The sequence below is a fragment of the Lissotriton helveticus genome, chromosome 3_1, assembly GCF_964261635.1.
Source record: "Lissotriton helveticus chromosome 3_1, aLisHel1.1, whole genome shotgun sequence".
NCBI lineage: Eukaryota > Metazoa > Chordata > Amphibia > Caudata > Salamandridae > Lissotriton > Lissotriton helveticus.
This window is the reverse complement of record NC_136061.1, coordinates 148,903,406-148,923,194: the sequence shown is the minus strand read 5'-3', so window position 1 is coordinate 148,923,194 and position 19,789 is coordinate 148,903,406. Positions and strand designations below refer to the sequence as shown.

General features: G+C 44.3%; 1 protein-coding gene across 1 annotated transcript in view; it reads left to right on the top strand.

Moving 5' to 3' along the window:
- LOC144822741 (uncharacterized) overlaps window positions 1-19,789 on the top strand; it is a 2,085,503-nt gene that overhangs the window by 1,394,684 nt on the left and 671,030 nt on the right. Inside the window, exons 87-88 of the mRNA XM_078680596.1 lie at window positions 7,525-7,672; window positions 11,332-11,579. Of these exons, the coding sequence (XP_078536722.1) occupies window positions 7,525-7,672; window positions 11,332-11,579 (396 nt within the window). The remainder of the gene's footprint in view (window positions 1-7,524; window positions 7,673-11,331; window positions 11,580-19,789) is intronic.

The window sequence follows — 19,789 nt, the reverse complement described above, 5'->3', positions numbered from 1 at the left end:
TGGCAATTGGTTGGTAGCTCTTTAAGTCGGCCATGTCGAGATGAGGTTTTTTTAACAGGGGTTTAATGAGGGTTTGTTTTAGAGAGGTTGGGTAAATACCTGAGGTAAACATAGAATTACAAATGGAAGTGATGAAAGGCAACACCACTTCAATTACAGGAAGTAAGACTTTGAGAGGACATGGATCCAGAGCTGAACCTGATTTTATGGTGGATATAAGATCCTCTACCTGAGAGCTGGAAATGTCTTTGAACTGAGAAAGAATAGGTCCAGTCCGAGGGGTAATCAATGAATTAGAAGGGGAATTGATGTTGTTTGCAAAGGCAGCGTAGATATCGTTGACTTTGCTATAGAAGAATTTGGCTAAGGAGTCGCATAGCGACTGAGAGGGTAGAGGGGTTAGATTTGGAGAACAGCCGGCTAACTGTTTAGTAGTTTCATACAGTGCCTTACTGGAATTTCTTGCGAGTTCAATTTTGTCGCTAAAATATTTTTTCTTAGCCTCGAGAATCATAGATTTGTATCTGACCAAAATTTCTTTATACTTAGTTTTAGCCTCGGCGGTGTAGTCTTTCCGCCAGTGCCTTTCTTTGTTCCTGCACTGCTGTTTTTGAATTCTTAGCTCCTCTGAGAACCAGGGGGCCGATGGAACAGATCTGTTCCGGGATCGTTGTTTTAGAGGGGCTAGAGAAATAGCTGCGGAGCCTACCCACTCATTGAATTGTATGGTGGCTGTGTTGGGATCATCTGAGAGAGAGGGGGAGGAGGTGGACAAAAGGGTTTTTAGTCTGGTGGCATCAATATCACTCCAAACCGAGAAAGACAGCTGTAGAGAATGGGAGTGTGATTTGGGGGAGGTGGAGTCATGAATCGCCAGCGATGCCAGGATGACATAATGATCTGACCATGTTATGGGAAGAATTTGGTCAACATGTAGCTCCGGTAAATTGGTAAAGATGCCGTCCAAAATATGGCCCCCCTCATGTGTAGGGGCTCTGACCATCAGGGAGAGACCAAAAGTGGTCATGTCAGCCAGGATGGTAGCTGTGTCCTTGTCCTTGGTGTTATCAAAATGAAAATAATTGAAATCGCCGAGGACAGTTAAGGAGTTGTCCAAGGCGGAAGTTTCAAGGGTTGCCCTAAGATCCGACATGAATCCGGTCCTTGATCCCGGGGGTCGGTATAGAAAAATCCCTTTAAAGTTGTAGGTGGGAGACAACTTAATGGAAAATTGCAATGCCTCACATGATACAGAAGATATTGGGTTACTTCTCACGGTCAAATCATCACGTAGGATAATTGCAATACCACCACCTTTCTTGCGCTGTCTATCTAATCTCTGGATAGAGAAGCCTTTGGGAACAGCGATCATTACGTCTGGGTCGGATGAACTGTCCATCCAAGTTTTAGTCAGGAATAACTTCTGGAAAACAACGACCCACCACTGCCCTCAACAATCCCCCCGTAGATGCTGGAGCAAGATCACCACCGACCGACTCTCCACCTCCTTGAGCCTAAACCCTCCCACCAACACCTCGGACCCCAACGAAGGAGCCCGCAACCTCACACAGTGGATCACCGACTGCGCCGACACCCTTGCTCCACTGAAAAACCCTCCCAGCAACCTCAACAGCAAGAAAGCCGCGTGGTTCACCAACGATCTCAAAGACTCCAAGAAATCCTGCCGTGACCTCGAGAAAGCCTGGCGCCACAACCAGTCAACGGAAAACATGACAGCCCTCAAGAACGCCACCCGCAAACACCACCAGCTGATCCGCACCACCAAAAGGTCCTCCTTCAGAGAACGACTGGACAACAACACCCACAACAGCAAGGAACTCTTCAACGTTGTGAAAGAGCTCTCCAACCCCAACGCCAGCAACGACATCACGCCTTCTCAAGACCTCTGCAACTCTCTGGCCACCTTTTTTCACCGTAAGATCGTCGACATACACGACAGCTTCGGCGCTCAGAACTCGTACCCCACCACCGAACCTACACCCCCCACCACCACCCTGTGCGTCTGGACTCAGGTCAGCATGGAAGATACCACCCACACGATGAACACCATCCACTCGGGCTCCCCAGCCGATCCCTGCTCACACCACATCTTCAACAAGGCCGACTCCATCATTGCACCCAAACTTCGGGACATCATCAACAACTCCTTCATATCAGCCGCCTTCCCGGAGAGCTGGAAGCACGCAGAGATCAGCGCCCTCCTGAAGAAACCCACCGCAGACCCCTCAGACCTCAAGAACTTCCGCCCCATCTCGCTCCTCCCCTTCCCTGCAAAAGTCATCGAGAAAACCGTCAACAAACAGCTGACAGCCTTCCTGGAGACGAACGGCTCCCTCAACCCATCGCAGTCCGGATTCCGAGCGAACCACAGCACCGAGACCGCCCTCATCGCGGCCACCGACGACATCCGGACCCTGCTGGACAACGGAGAAACCGCCACCCTCATCCTGCTCGACCTTTCGGCCACGTTCAACACGGTCTGCCACCGCACCCTGACAACCCGCCTCTGCCACGCCGGGATCCAAGGAAAGGCCCAGGAATGGATCACCTCCTTCCTCTCCGACAGAACCCTAAGAGTCCGTCTCCCGCCCTTCCTCGCAGAAGCCACCAAGATCATCTGCGACGTACTTCAAGGCTCCTCGCTCAGCCCACCCTCTTCAACATCTACATGAGCCCCCTCGCAGCCATCGCACGCAAGCACAACCTCAACATCATCTCCTACGCCGACGATACCCAACTGATCCTCTCCCTCACCAACGACCCCACCTCCAGCAGAGCCAGCTTCCAGGACGGAATGAAAGACATCGCAGACTGGATGAAACCGCCTGAAACTGAACTCAGACAAGACAGAAGTCCTCATCCTCAGCCCATCCATCTCCACCTGGGATGACTCCTGGTGGCCCCCTGCTCTGGGCCCCCCACCCAAGCCCACGGACCATGCACGCAACCTGGGCTTCATCCTTGACTCCTCCCTCACGATGGCCAGGCAAGTTAACGCCGTATGATCCGTAAGATCTTCCGCTGGATCCCCACTGGAACCAGGAAAACGGTCACCCAGGCCCTCGTCACCAGCCGTCTGAACTACGGGAACGCCCTCTACGCTGGGACCACCGCCAAACTACAGAAAAAACTCCAGCGCATCCAGCAGGACTCGTCTTGGACATCCCCCGATATAGCCACATCTCCGCCCACCTGAGGGACCTGCACTGGCTCCCCGTCAGCAAGAGGATCACGTTCAGACTCCTCACCCACACAAGGCTCTCCACAACTTGGGCCCCGAATACCTCAACAGCCGCCTCACGTTCTACACGCCAACCCGCCAGCTCCGCTCCGCCAGCCTCGCCCTCGCCACCGTCCCACGGATCCGCAGAACCACCACTGTAGGAAGATCCTTCACCTACCTGGCGGCCAAGACCTGGTACACCCTCCCCACCCACCTACGACTCACCCAGGACCATCTCACCTTCAGGAAGCAACTCAAGACCTGGCTTTTCGAGCAGTAGCAGCCCCCCCCCGCGCCTTGAGACCCTAGCGGGTGAGTAGCGCGCTTTACAAATGTTCTTGCTTGATTGATTGAAGGAGTCAAGCCTTCTCTCTCTCTCTCTCTCTGTCCTGAGGCCCCAGTGCCCTCATGCCTACAATTCAGAAATAAGCTAAATATCCATCTTCTCAAAGAGAACCTCTTTGACCATTGTTAAGTTCCATCCCAACTCCATCAGCCTCTGGTCTGGCAATAGAAATCCTCATTTCCACTTTCCTTGCAATTGTATGATATTGAAACATTCTTTCCCCTTGCATGACATGATCTCGCGGACCCCCTTTATAGCTAAGTGCAGCTCCCCCATTGCTCTGCAGCTAGATTCACAGTGCAGCAAAACTAATCCATACAAAAAGGTGAATATAGTGTCCAAACACGATAGCCATTGTCTGAAATTCTTACATCACAACAACTGTCCTTAAAAGAGGTAAGCAGGGTCTTTCTGGGGAAACCAGGAGCCATATTGCAGTTTGACTACCTTATTGTCTTGACTTTGCGCCTCGGTAAAGAGAAGATTGCACAGCAGCTCTGGCTTAAAGTAAAAAGAAAAAGCACGTTGGCATGGCCAACATTGACCACAGTGCAATGTTTTGTCTAACAAAAAATTGACAAAGTAAAATAGCTCTAACGTATGTGGGAGCTATTAGGCTTTGTTTAATTATTTTTGTGGCTCAGAGTAGGTTTGGAGGGGGTAAGAGGAACAGTTGTGGGGGCCTGTTAAATAATGGACAGTGGGAGGAGGGAAGAGGACAAGCAACATGATTAAGGTGGGGGAGTTGGAAGTGAGCAGCAACACCATGGACAGCAGGAGGAGCGTGGGGGCAGGCAACACAGAAGGTGCACGGGTCGAGGGAGGGAGCAGCAACTCAATCTACAGCGAGATGAGGGCAAAAGAGGTTGGGGTAAGAGTACGGACAATGGGAGGAGGAAAGCATTGCAGAAACAAAACAAAAAAATAAACTGCAGGAGCGCTTTGGCAGTGGAAGGACACTGGTCGCAGAAAGGAAGCTGTACTTGGTCCATGCTCCATGACAGGTACAAATACTCGAAGCCCCTGGAGGAAGCAGGAGGCACTGTCCAATAAGAAACAAGGAAACAGTAGTGACATTAAAGCCAATCAATGATAAGTAATGGCCAGGTTATAAGCCAGTTAAAACTTTTATTTGTTTACAAAAGATTTAGGAAACAGTGCATGCACTTTCTCATACGAAACCTACAAATATATGGCAAGAGACAGATTTCTTGCTGGGTTAGGCGCTAATTGTCTCTGGAACTATGACAGCAATGGAACCACACCAATTCTGGAATACATTAAAACATACCTATTTGTGTAGGGCCTTTGCTCATTATTTTCATTATTTGATGTCAGAAAGGATGGCTATTAAATGCCCTAAAAATGTTTTTAGCACTTTCTAAATCATGATAGATAATAGTAATAGCACATACACATTCGTGTTTGAGGTGAGCAGTCAGTAAAGTGCATTAAGCAAAATGTATTCAGAAACGACCTCATTGTTATTGTCAGCTGTTCATCAGAAGATAATATTTAAAAATAAATATTTTTGTATAGTGCTCACTAATGTAGATGTTGTGATATAGTGCTTTAAATAACAAAAATCAGTATTATTGACCTCAAGGGGATGAAAGGCTGAGTAGGTTCTGGTGGGAACCCAGGGTGATCCTTTAACTTATGCACACATCTCCACCGAGAGCACATTAAACAACTGAGCTGTTTGAGCAGTAGTTGTATTAAGCGGTTTTTAGGTATGGCTTGACAGAATAGCTGTTTGCTTACTTGTTTCTACCAATGCCTTAAAATTTACTCAGAGTGGTCTTTGGCTCCGACAAGGGGATTCATTCTCTCACCTCATGCTCCTGGCTGTTTGATGTATCCTCTCTTCTGTTGAGTGATTTATTTCAAAGCACTATTTTTCTTCTCAAAAGTGGACCATCACACGCTACATTCCTTATAGAGGAATTTTAAACAGCGAACAATCATTGCTTGATTTACTTTTTTCACTGCCGCAGGCTTCTTCTGTGAATGTTTTAGTCAGTACTCAAAATGCCAGCCACCCATATTGGCTTTGCCAATGCTTGTTTTGTCTTCATAATCAAATTCTTCAGATGTTCCCCTTAAGGCAGAATTAAGTCTCATGGTGAAGGTTCGGCCGTTGGATAAAATGATACGAATTCCTTCCGCACTGGATCAAGATCCGCCATATTGATGTTTATAGATATTATCCGACTTTTACTGCCTCCGTGATTTATGAGCTCCCAGTGTTTGGTGTTTTAATTACCCCATAAATATGAAGTGACATTAGGTAATTAGTTTCCCCGTAATTATCAGCTCGAAAACATCCATCGGAATCGCTACAGCAGCTTTTGGCGGGAGTCTGGGAGCAGCGGCTCTGTGTAAATCACGGAAAGAGGCGACAGATTTCACATAATCGGAATTTCAGATTTACATGTTCAGCCTCAGTATGAGGCCCAGCCCGAGTCATTTATTTTGCGGCTAGCGCTGTTAGGAATGTGAAATGAAATGTAAACAGTATTTCTGTTAACATGTTTTAATTCAATTAGTATCTTAATTGGATTTAGTGTTCCAAAAAGGTTGTTCTATCCTCTTATGCCAAAACATGGTAATCATCATCAACTTCCGCGTTCTTCTGGGCATCACTCCCTCAGCATTCCACCAAACCTCTGCCAACTCCACTTGGAATATAGTGGCAATGTTTAAGTATGCTTCTTGGCCTAAGCGCCAGCTCTTGAATACGCATTGGCAAAGCCAGCAGGTCTGGCAGTGGCTGTCAGGCTTTGTCCTTGCCAATGCTTGTTCAGTCTTGTCATGATTTTTGCAAACCTTTATTGTTGGAGATGCTTCCGGACCCTCATCAACTTAATAAATAAAAATAAAAAAATTCATAAGAAGAAAAATACAATAGTAGTCTCTGGCCAGGAACTGCGTTGTGTGTGGAAATGCTCCGAGTGAAAGGAAAATGCTGTCACTCACAGGCAATTGAGCCAATGGGTGAAGTGGGCTGACCCATTTATGATGTAGGAGGTGGGCGAAAAATGTGAATGACACAATAACAGACCAATGGATGGAGAAGACTATTTGAAAGCAGCAATACATAAGTATATTATGCATATATTTTTAGTAAAAATTAAAATGTCTTGTCTAACTCTGGACCATAAATGCAGGCTCTCCACATCTCATCCCTGCCTGCCGTACTTTCTTTTTGTACAGCTCCTTTCAGTCACTCTTTAAACATGCAGTCAAGCTCCCTTGTCATGATAGCTCAACGCTCATTGACCAGCTCTGCAAACCTCATTTCCAAATATAATTGTTGCACCTAAGTCATGCTGAAATACCTACTTTAACACGTTCAGGTTCATGTCAGTGATTCATAAAATCTGAATGTGCACTCCACTCATAATGTATTTGCTCACACTTAAAGTTTCATCAGTATGACAGAATTTTCATTGTGAGTATACTTGATCCCAGGGCTGTATTCTGGGGGGTTCCAGTGCTTAGTAACCCCTTAACTGCTCTGTTTCTTTCACCCACCTCATTGCCCTTTTTTTGCTATTTGGGGTACTCTGTGCTTAGGTCTCCATACCTTTTTTCCCTGGCCAAATGTGCATCCTTTTCCCCAACATCATAGGGATTATAATTTAGGTCCCATGGTTTGTGGATTCCCCTGGAGAGTGAATCAAGAAAGCAGCCAAAGTATAGGTAATTTTCTTTCTGGAGAGGGGGGGGGGGGGGGGGGGGGTGTTGGAGGTGCTGGGGAAATGGGGAAAAAGTGCTCTTCAAAAAAGTGTCTGGTTTGTTACCTAAACATGACATAAATGAAAGGTTTACTGTGCTAAAATCACCACCTCCCTAGCTTTCATGAACATGCAGCAATGTATGAAAAAGATAATATTTTTTACCACAGTTTTGACATTTTTTTTACCTGTAGCTCATTTTTCAGAATTGTTGTACTTTGAACCTGTGGCCATGAGGTCGAACACAGCCTCCTACAGTGGATACATTAGTCCACTAAGCCACCAGACCCTAATACAGACTGCCTTTCATTTGGAAGACACAAATGCAAAGAAATCCTATTGGTAATAAGAAATATTCTACTATTCTGTAGTGCCTCGTCTCCCAGTGAAAATGTTACCCACTTATGTGGCTAGGCCTAGCACCTGCAACACAATGCACCCCAAAATGTGATCAGGAGACTTCATATTTTACCCAGCCGAATCCATGCATTTTTTTTAGAACGTGGGTAGCCGTGGATTTTGAATTCTAGCTAAGCCACCACCCAGGAAAACCAACCAAACCCAGACGCTTCTAAAAACTAGACACCCGGGAGAGACAAGGAGCGCATGACTTGTGTGGTGCTTACCAGGTCATTTTACCCAGAAGTCCTTGAAAACCTAATACTTCATCTAAAAACACACATTTTCCCCACATATCTTTAACCTCTTGCGTGCTGATAATGAGCTCAGCTCGTCATGCAGCACGGTGGCGCTGTGCTGATGACGAGATGAGCTCGTCATGACCTCCGTGGAACGCCCACGTGGGGATAATTACCCTGCTGTGCTGGGCGTTCCATTGAGCGGGCGTGGCTTCAGCACAGTGCCACCGTGCTGCATGACGAGCCGAGCTCGTCATCAGCACCACGCGCGGCACCCTTCCCCCCGCACCACGGGGAATTAGCCCTGCGGCGAAGAGGTTAAAGGAAAGATCTTGAATCTGTGAGGAGCTGCAAATTCCTCACCACACCATGTTTTCCCTAGTCTCCCAATAAAAATGGTACCTACTTGTGTGGGTTGGTCTAGCGTCCACGACAGTTAAGGATCCAAAACACAACATGGACATGTCACCTTTTTCCACTGGAAACAGACCCTTTTTTTCAATTTGGGTAGCTGTGGATTTTGGGTCCTAGATTAATTGGCACCTGCGGAAATCTACTAAACCTGCACATTTCTGAAAACAAGACACGTGGAAGAGTCTAGGAGGGTGTGACTTCTGTGGCTTCCACTAGGTTTTCTTAACCAGAGGCTCTTGCAAACTTCCGTCTTTCGCAAGAAACACATTTTCCTCATATCTGTGCGGGAAAGTTCTGGAATGTATGGGGAGGCACAAATTTGCTCTCACCCAGTGTTCCCTTTAGTCGCCCGATAAAAATGGTACATCACTTGTTTGGGTGGGCCTAACACCAGCTACATGAACGGGCCTAAAACGCAACATATACCCAACACCTTTTCCCACTAATAACCAACCCTTTTTTTGCAATTCAGGTAGCTGTGGATTTTGGGCTCTAGGTTATCTGGAACCTAGGGAACCCTACCAAACCTGCATGTTTCTGAAAACTAGACACCCGAGAGAGTTCAGGGTGGCATAACTTGCTTGGTCCCATCAGGTAATTTCACCCAGAAGCCCTTGCAAACCTCAAACTTTGGCTAAAAACACACATTTTTCCTCACATATCAGTGGGGGAAGTTCTGGAACATGCAAGGTTACACAAATTTTCTTCTACCCAAAGTTCCCACATGTCTCCCGATAACAATGGTGGTACCTCACTTGTTTGGGTGGGCCAAGAGATGGCAACACAAAAGGACCTAAAGTGTTATTTAAGAGATCAGCAATAGGGGTAGCTGTGGTATTTTGGGCGTGCTTGGATGCCACCTATGGCAACTTACCAACCACAGATATTTTTGAAAATTAGGCACCCAGCTGATACTAGAGTGGTGTGCCTTGCATGGATCCCATGTGGTTTTTTTGACCACAATACCCTGCAAACCTCAAACTTTGCCTAAAATCATACAGTTTCCTTACATCTGTGATGGTAACTTTTGGAATCTACAGGTTTCTGCAATTTCCTACTACCCAATATTACCCCACTTATCCCAATAAAAACGCTTCCCCACCTGTGTGGCTAGGCCTAGTGCCCGGGACATAAACAGATTAAGCCTAGGTCAATGGGAGTCCTCCTAGACTCCTTACAACATGTTTTTTAATATGTGTTTTCCCTAGAGTTTACTCTTATCAATGTTTGTATTTTTTATTGTTTATTTCCTCTGGGGTGTGGTTTGATTCTTCCTTCCCCCTCAACCCCAAGGTAAAAACTATTTTTATAAAAAACATAAATATTGCCCCGGGGTAAGGGAGGGTCGGCCCATATATTAAAAGGGAGGAACACCACCCGCCCCCACCACCACCAAAATAAAGACATCACTAGTGGCTTAGTTGGTTTCCTGCTTGAGGATCTCGGTATGACCTAGTTCCATAAGCAGGAAACTGTTTCAGGGCAGCATAGCTTGAATGGTGAGACTCTCCTCTTTCCAACAGTGAAGTGTGCAGAGGCATTTGGAACAGAAAAACCCCACTGGACAACAGAAAGAGCACTCCTCACTACTCCTCGTCCGGTGAGGAACTGTGACTTTAGTGCCCCTCTTCACCAAAGGGTTTAATCTGCTAAAGTAGGTCAACATACACAAATGTATAAGATTGTGATTATTCATTAACTTTAGGCAGATGCTTCCCCTCCACCCCCTTGGATGAGATTGGAAATGTACTTCTTTCAGGTTATAAGTAAGTTGATGAATGGGAAAAATAAGGAATCCCCTCAAGAGTGTGAGGGTGAAGGGCAAGTGGATTATTTTCCCCATGGAGAAACAGAAAAAAAGAATGTTAATGTGCTCATCATTTTGGCATGGGGAAATGTAAACTTGCTACGTTTGTAAATGTGGAAATGTTTTCTGCATATGACTATGCATTTCCTAGCCATAAGCCTACAGATTACAATTTGTGATTTCCTATTGGGACTTCTGCAAATTAGGCTTCACATGGTCTCTGACTGTGTCATAATCCTCTCATCTTCACTCCTACTGGCCATACCCTCCATGTCTGTTACTGTGTCTATTATGCCATGGTGTAAAATCACTTATGATTGTGCTTTTGTCCGCCACATACCATGGCTGATATACATTGTCTTTAGTCTTCATGTGTGCTAGGACAATTCAGTTCTGTTATAAATATAATAAATAAATATATAAAACACATAAATAAAATATGTTGGGTTAAATTACATATGTATGACATTATTAAATTGCGACAGTTAGGATAAAAGTTTTTTTATGTCTCGCTCCCCTCTCTTTTTTTGATAATTGTAAATATTTGTCTAGCCGGTAAAAAAATGTTGGTCACATTCCAAGTCCCACTTTCAAAAATGCATCCACTGCTAACCACCTATTTAGAGAGGGCAACAAACCTTTCAAACATAAATAAACTCTTCAACCACCTACATTTTACAAAAGATGAGATGTGTGATATAGATTAGCTGTAGTAGAGTAGCCGTTAGATGATGCACTGGTTTAGAGAACTGTTTGTGTCCCAGGTTTCTGATGGATATTTCTAACAGCAGATACCTCACCTGTAGAATATCTTCCAGATGGATCCAGAAGATCTTTCAACATAGCCCTGGTGTGCCCGTAGGTGGGGTCGTGCTGCTTTGCGTTAACACTGCTGCACCCCAGAAATGATTGCTGAAGTTGCATAAAGGCGCCACCCAAGGGCGCTGAGGCCAGTTTCTTTGTTTCTGCGCCTCCATAGCTGCATCTGGAGATAGCTACAAACTTTTTCTGACAGTTGAGTTTTGTTCTCTGAGAATTTCTGTCCAGTGTGCAAGGGAGCATGCCCCCTCCTAGAAGTATAAAAGTGTAGGGACTGTTGCAAAGTGATGTCTATGATATAACTTCACGTGGTATGTCTCCAGTGATTTGGTTCAGTCCATGACTCCAAGGTTTGCAAGGAGTTCCACTGATGCCCCTGATGGCTACCCTGGAAAGCCAGGTCAAGCTGTACATTGTCCGTCAGCTTTGGGGCAGAAAAGAGTCGACGTGAAGCCCCATGACGCCATCTACTGCTGCGCATCTTCTGGTTCCAGTCTGGTTCCTGGGGTTATTCTACAAATGAGGAATCTGCGGTTGCATAGAGGATCCACTAGAAAGAGCTTTACCAGAGGTAAGTAACTTTTTCATTAATGCATTTTAATATTCATCTGCTAAGGTTTACACAATCTTTAGTGAATCGAAATTAAACATATGAATTCTGACTCCTGATTATCAGAACCAGGAATTTCAGTCAATTCCACTTAGAGTATGGTAACATCCACACAATTCATGTTTTTGGCAGTAGTGAGTCTGTGTTAGATATGTTAGGGTTATGAGTTTGAACAGTTTCCGAGTGAAGCCTCGCAGAAAGGTTAGAACACCAACAAAGTCAGATCTTTATGGGTGTTTAGAAGCATATTCCATGACCTTCCCTACAGCATCCATGATTCTACACTTAAAAAGACAGAAGTAAATATGCTTCCTACATGTAAATATTTGATCACAGAGTAGGGATCAGTGTTTCTCCACATCAAAAAATATTAGGTGAAAACTTCCATGATTAAGGGGATGATTTCACTGAGTGCCACTATTCTGAACAACTATTCTATAAGAGCCTTATAAAAGAACCTAATGACCGACCTAGGCTGTCACCCTCATAGATATTTCTGTATGAGGAGGTAGCTGTGGTATAGTGCTCTGTTCCGTTGGTAACTTGGGACCTTCTTGATCACTCATTTTAATAACATTGTAAGTACCCCTCATGAACAGTTTTGATGTAATTTTCCTTTTCACATTTCGGAGGAGTCTGAAGGAGGTATGTCAGAAGTTATACAACAATATCCAGGAACCATCTGCCTATAGTTAAGGATTTCCAACATTCCATATCATCAAACATATACCCACCAGTGGGTCCGTGAAACCAGGGGGGTGCTCACACAGATTTAGGTCTGTTTTGCAGGGATGGGGGGGTGAAGCTATGTCTTGTCTCTTACTGCTGCAGCTGTTTCTGTAGAACACATCACATATGTATGCATGTATGTAGCATTTCTATAAAATGAACCTACCCAAATGGTAGCAGATGATTGTACTGGATCAAAGGCAAAGATATAGTCAATCAATGATTGGAGGTGAAGCTAGATTCTGAGAGTAGTAGTCAGCTGTTACTTCAGCTGTTGTAGTGTTCTTTAAAGAGGTATGTATTCAGTTTTTTCCCTAAATTAGAGCAAGGGTGGGGTGGTCCCGATTGATCTAGGGAGGTTGTTTCTGATCCTCTGTACACAAATGAAGGTGGGAGGTTGTCTTCTTCTTTCTTGTTTGTACTTCTTCCTCTCCATACTGCTCTAGTCATGCTATTGTTATCATGGTTAGATATTAGAACATTGGTGAAAGGTCTGATAGGCCAGGAACCTTAAACCCATTGATTGTGTTCTTCATCTCATGTTCCTTCCTTGTCCTAAGAAAACCTTAGGATCTACTTTTGTCAGTACAAGTATTTACTCATTGTAAATCTCCATTAATATTCTTACTAGAGACTGGAGCGCTTCACCATTGAACGGCGTTCTCAAAGTTCCTGGGTGCACCTAACCTCAGGACTGTATTTCTTCTGCATAACTAGCTCTTGGTTCATAAAACTTCCAGGTGCATAAAGTGAAATTGATGATCTTGTTTACTGGCAGTTATGTTCCGCGTCAACAGCTCTCCTCCCTGTTCTTCACTTAGGTCTTCTTATCCATTGGTAGAAGATTCAAGACTGGAGCAATACTGTTCTCTATTTGGAAATCATAAGATGCCAGTATTGACACTGCATTAAAAATGTTCACAGCAGTAACCTTAGAATGTGCACTCAGTCCGCTTCAGAAAAGAGTCTTACGGCTCTTTTCCATAATCACTTTGAACGATGGGGCGGAACATAGAGCTTTCATGAATGGCTAGCTGTATTTTTTTCAGAAATGCTCCAGGATAGGAATAGTCTTAATAGATATGTGTGGATGTTGTAAGATGTCTGAATAAAATCAAAGCAACCCTCAAAACACAGTTTATTGAGACCGTCGTTGGAAATAATCAAGCCTAAAAAGTTGGACTTGATTTTCATGGGGGGAGAGCTTTCACCAAAAATACTAATTATTTAAACCTATCCTGGATTTTTTTTAGTAGGGAAATGGAAATATGTTTTAGGGTCACTTGCACAATATTTAATTGGTATAAAGGCCCAGTCCTTTTTAATATCGACACAGCGTGCCCAAACGCTTCCCCTAAGTTGCTGCACAATGATATTGTTTCTCAGATAAAGTTTTGTGGCTTTCGAAAGCACTGGGCAAATATCCCTCAGAAACCAGAGAGAATTAAAAATGCTCACGGGTCCCAATACTGTGTATGTAAGACGGGAACGTACAGTGAAAGATAAATATTTTATTGAATCCATACAGTGAATTCTCTGTTGTATGCGCCATTAAGACTGAGTCCCTCCGCTCATGAAGGAGCATCCGTAGATTAAAGCACAGTAGACACTCGACCCAGGGTCTTCAAGAATATCTGGCACCTACCAGTGGCCCTCGGGTGCCCTGATCCTGATCCTGCCTTCATCCACATGCTTGGTCCTGGGAGGCATCACCACTGCTGGGGACCCCAGGAAAGGCTTGAAGCGGCTCACAGTGTCTGCCCACCAAGGACATACATTGTCACATATGTAGCATGTCCATAAACACTGGCATTGCTGTTTGACTCACTTTAACAGTTTATTTGTATTCCACTGACCAGGGAACAGGAAATGTGTCAGAGCATTGTTTACATCCACATCATGAGCGGAAACCCCACGCAGGAGGACCCTGGTAACTGTAGATGCTTGCGTTGCTAATAAATGTGCAAACTGTAATTGAACTGACAAAGGAGAATTGATTCGTCCAAGGTCAGTGCCATTTGGAATAATTAACTTGTATTGATCAGCATAATGAAGACAGAGCAGGATTACATCAACCTATTGTTATATTGCTACTGAAATACTAAGCACCTGTCTCTGGTTCTTTGGCCACCACTGAGTCCCATTAAAGCATCTACTGCTTGCTGTGATTGTTTTGTGTTGTATTATCTGTTTTCCTATTAGATGTCTATTGAGCAGCACTAGATAAGTGTGGTTGGTGTCATATTGATGAACCACAAATAAATGTATTTTTTATCGGCTCAGATAGGGGCACCTGTGTTTTCTGCACTGTAGATGAAGACTGTAACTCATTAGCCACCTGTGTGGAGCGTTACCAACTTGCCAACCAATCGTATAGCCGGATTTTCTGCGCTATTTACTGTCATTGAGCCTTGTGGCTGTGTGAGATCATTTAGGGTATGGGTACTCGCAAACATTTCCCCGGGGACCTCAAAGTACTGTCTGTGGCATGCCCGAAGGCAGAACCGATGCCAGCAATGCTAGGGTCGAGGTGGACGTATGGGCACGTGAAGCAGATGCATGGTATGGACAATAAACCAAGCCTTCAATTGACTTCTGTCTGCCGCCGAACGCTCTATTCTCATGCACCAACGTTGAAGCATTAACTTCTTATGTAAAACATGAGAGGGAAAGAGATAGTCATCTGGTGGCTGAATTGCAAAATGTGAAACCAGAAAACCTGGTGTTAGTCATGGCTTCCCCACTTGACTAACTTGTGTGATCTGAGATGATTGTTAATTTTACGTTGCCCTCTATTTCTTCATTACCATATATGAGAGCCACTTAAAATATACAAGTTCAGGACGTTTGCTGTACAAAACATTCTCTTGTGTTTTATTTAATAAACTATAGTGTTGTTCCAATTGTTTAACAACCAAGGCTACACACAAGGTGCAGCTGACAAATGACTTCCCACTTGGTTCACTAATGACATTGTTTTTCAGAATGGCGGTGGCATTAATGTTGCTAAGATCATGTTTGAAAACTGTCACTGCTAATAAATGCTTCTCAATGCAGTGATATCTGATCTACTAAGGTACAAAACTCATGCATGTTAACAAAATACACTTTTTGAAATTTGCAGAGAGTTTATCATGTTTTACACGTTTGGTGTAAGATCTCTTTTAAACTCAAGGAGTTCCTAAAGTTAAGTTGCCTAGGACATCTTCTTTTTTTTACCATAACTTAGTTAGAGTGTAAATAAGGTATGCCAGTTTGCTGCACAGATTTTTTTTGTTCCTGCTCTGCCAAGTGAGGATCAGCAAAGTGCTTCTGTTCACCAATGGGCTGCAATAAAAGTTCAGGAAGGCAGCAGGCAGCCCCGGGCCGTACTTTGAGTATCCCTCAATTAGGAGGGTCTCCTGCTTCTCTCAGTCCCATGAGCAGTGCACTTGGAGTTTGCTTTCTGCTGGCCTACATTGGTAGTGCGGCAACAACCAGAGCCAGGAAATACAAGTCTGAAGCTGTTGATGGTGTGTATGAGAAGCAAGGTGGAGTCACCATCTCCTGGAAAAGGGGAGCCCTGGTCTCCATTTAGGTTATGGAGATCTGAGTCCTGGTAGCACAGCTGTCACAGTATAAAAAGAGGGATTCAGAGCAGAGGAGTGAGATTGAAGGGAAGTACACAAACATAAAGAGATACAGAGCAGATTGCTAATGTACATAAAAGTGTCTTGTTTAGAGTTTGGCAGACAGGGTTTTCCACCACAAATATGGCAGAGTACCCTGTCAACCAACCTCATAGTTTATCAGCTCTGTTTAGAGTCAGCTGAACCAGTAAGTTACCACCAGCAGAGCCTCAACTGGCTTTGTCAGCAGAAACTAAGATCAACAGCCAAACTGACATACACCTGTCAGTCAGTGGACATCAGACCCTCAGCCCTATTAAGAGAGGTCGTCAAGAGAGGTCGTCAAATGTAATTTTTTCCTGTTTGGTACCACCATGGAAAGCCTGGCAGTCCAGAATAGGAAATATAATTAATGATGCCCACCCACAGGGAAGGATCTCCCAGCTCATTAAGGCCATTCGAGCACTTGCTTTGGGTGTTTGTTTTTGAAAGACATCAAACTCTGCTGTGCTGGTTCATTGAACATGGCTCCCACGCAGCAAAGCTCCAGTGCCCTCACAGGCATCCCCTTGAAGGAGGCCTGTTTGAAGACAGAGAGATCTCTGCCTCCCTGGCAGAGAACTCTAAATATGGCGGACTGTGTTCTGCCAAGGCAGCAGTGTACATCCCTCCGCTGACCTGGAGGAGTAGACTGCAGCCTCTAAGACTCTAAAAAGGCCCCAGACTCTGTAGAAGGCAAATACAATGAAGCAATAATGGCTGAATAACTGCCTTTCCCTTATGCTTTGGGATAGGGCATTTATACAGCTTCCTCAATGATGACATCTATCTTTTTATGCACACTGACCTTTGGCGCCCAATACAAGGGCGGAACCAGACAATATGGCTTACCACTATAGGCAATATCCTTTAGCTTGACCATACATACTCTATAAACTTGCAAAAAAATTATATTTCTCTTTGAAGCAAACTTTATACATATTTCAAAAAGGCTTAACAATCACGGATGAGTACTAATACTTGCCTAATCTTTTTCAACACCATAGTTGCTTTTACTCTAGTAGATCACTGCCTCAAATTTCAACCTCTTTCTTCGCTTGGTTTGTTTTATTCTCCCACCTTTTGTTTGATTGGTGTTACCCGATGACACCCTCAGGTCTCTGCTTAATAGTTTTTAGAAGATTTTGGGAAACACTACTGCTTACAATAGTTACGTTTTGACAATGGTCTGAAGCATGACCCTAATGCTATTATACAGAATTTCACTGCCCTACAGGAGAAGCGCCCAGCTTCGAGGAGCTATGTTTCCTAGCAAGCAGACTCAGGCCTCTCTAAACGCTGCAGCCATATAAGAAAAGTAAATTCCACACTTTTAGATCAAGTCCTGCTAGAAAGAATTCACACGCAAGGTTGGAACAGATCTTCCATTGTTCTCTGTAGGAAACTACCAATTCTTCACTGACACTACCAGCAATGTTTCCTTTCTCATTCACATCAGTTCCTCCCTTCCCAAGACTACTCATTACTCTCTTACATTTCCTGCTGTAGAGTGGGGAACCTGCCGATGGAGAGTGCCTAATAGCAACAGCAATCTGTTTATTATATGTACAGAGTGCAGACCGAGTCACATGGACAGTGGATGAGATCACTGTCAGAATATTGGTAACAAAAATATCGCGTGGACAGAATATAGTGTCAAAAATATCAAGGACAAAAATAATAAGAAGCTAAGTGCAAATAGGTAAGTAGAGATTTACTATACTTAACTCCATATCTCCATACCTTGACTATATATATTGTCTTGGTACATATATGTGGAGTTATATATAGTAAAGCTTCGCTTACCTATAGAAAGATATTTTTTCTCTCGATATTTTGTCCAAACACCCAGCGGAGCACTTCACAGGTTACAAGAAGTATAAATGAAGATATAAAGGTTACCATGTAACACTAATGGAAATTATAGTTCCAACGAGGTGGGGTTGTGCATTTGTTAGGATCTCATTGAAAAAATACTCTTACAGATAGGATCTGAATCGTCATGCATCTCCTGAATAAAAAGTAGGCTGTCCTCCCTAGGCAGAATGTGCTGGAGTCTAGTTCAAATAGTCCCTTGGAGGCGATACCCACTACATCATGGAATTTCTGAAACATAAGGCAGTGCCCTCTCCAAAGTCTTAACCCTTCCTTGATTTGTGAGAGGCCCAGCTAGAGAACAATGGCTTCTCTCACCTCGTAGTGAAACCAATATGGAGGACTTTCTAGAGAGCACTGGAGACAGTGCAGCTGGGAGTGCAGCCATTCTGAAAATAAAGTGGACAAAAGACCCATTTAGAGCACCTCGCAGAAGAAGGCTAACCTTGCACAACCAGTGAAGGCCGGTAATTTTAGCAGGGAGAGGGTGGATGGGACACAAATGCATACAAACAGTGACTCACACCAATGCATTTACACATGCATGCGCACACCCACACATCTCCATTCACAACACTCACTCCCAAATATTCATGCGTGCACCAAAGATAAAGAAAATCACACTTACCTGCGCACTGCCTCGGAGTTCCCAGTCAGGTTGGGATTGCTGTCTCCTACTCATCACAGAGTCAGATGGGGTCATTGTGAGTTGGTGACTGCACCTCACTCTGTGGCGAGGTGCCAGTGATAGACACTTGGCCTTGGGCACGTCAGGGTTTAGAACTGAAGCACCCAGGTCTGAGGCAATCAGTGACCCTCTCCCCCATCTCGAGGGGAAGGGCCTTGAGGTGCTTTGCCAGGCTGAAGAGGTCACATCCACAGGAGCTGTGACATCTTCAGCCCTTGCAAAGTTTAGCTCAGGCATCCATTAGTCTGTGCATTCAAAGCATGCCTAACTCTTGGCCATCTGACCTGAAAAGAAAGAGTGTCTATCAGGCTGACATTTGCTCAGCCTGACAAACCCTTTTCTTTTTGAGTAAAAGGTGAGTGGCACCTCCGCGCCTAAGAGCGGGCCACAGCTGTTCACAACTCACCACTCACCCATCCATTATCGCATGAAGCTTATAAACCTGTCCCTGGGTGAGCTGACAGCCTGGCTATTAATATACATTAATTAGAATATGAATTAATTCATAACATTTCTTCCCTTTTGTCTCTAGCTGTGTTAGTTAAGTAATTGTCAGTATTATAGATAAACAGAACAGTGAGGTGTAGACTAGCCACTGTTCATAGTAACAAATGAGCCCTTATTGAGTGATAGGACATGGAACGTCACTTCCAGTTGTACCAATGTAACGCTACATAAAGTAATCACTCGCCTATCAACTGTGCAATTTAGCAGATAGAGCTACAGATCCCTGATCATAAAAAGCCTTCAGTATTTGTGCATAGAGGAAAGTCTGTCCATGCTTTTAAGTAAATATTCACTAAACTCCATTTTGTTCCTGAAGTGTGTTTTTTTAACTAATTGTGGTAAGGATTGCATGACTACTCAGTTCAGCCTGCATTTGATTTCAGCGAAAATGTGCCTTTCCCCACAGAGATGCTGACAGTTCCTCACGGGCCTGAACTTCCAAGCCCCGGCGTGAAATACCTCAGCCTTGCAGCCAATCAAATTAAAGAGCTGATGGAGCAACTTACAAAGACCTTCTACCAGACTATGACGCAGTAAGTTGAATTATGACAGCACAAGAAAGCTTGACAGAGTGGTGTGCTTGGTGAAATTTGTCATAGCTCCAAGTTGTAAGGCACTTTTTACCTTCAATACCAATAGAAAGTAACACAAGATCTATAGTTTCATACAAATTAAATTAGAGATGTTACTCATGATATGCATATCACAATAATCAGGAGTCTCAC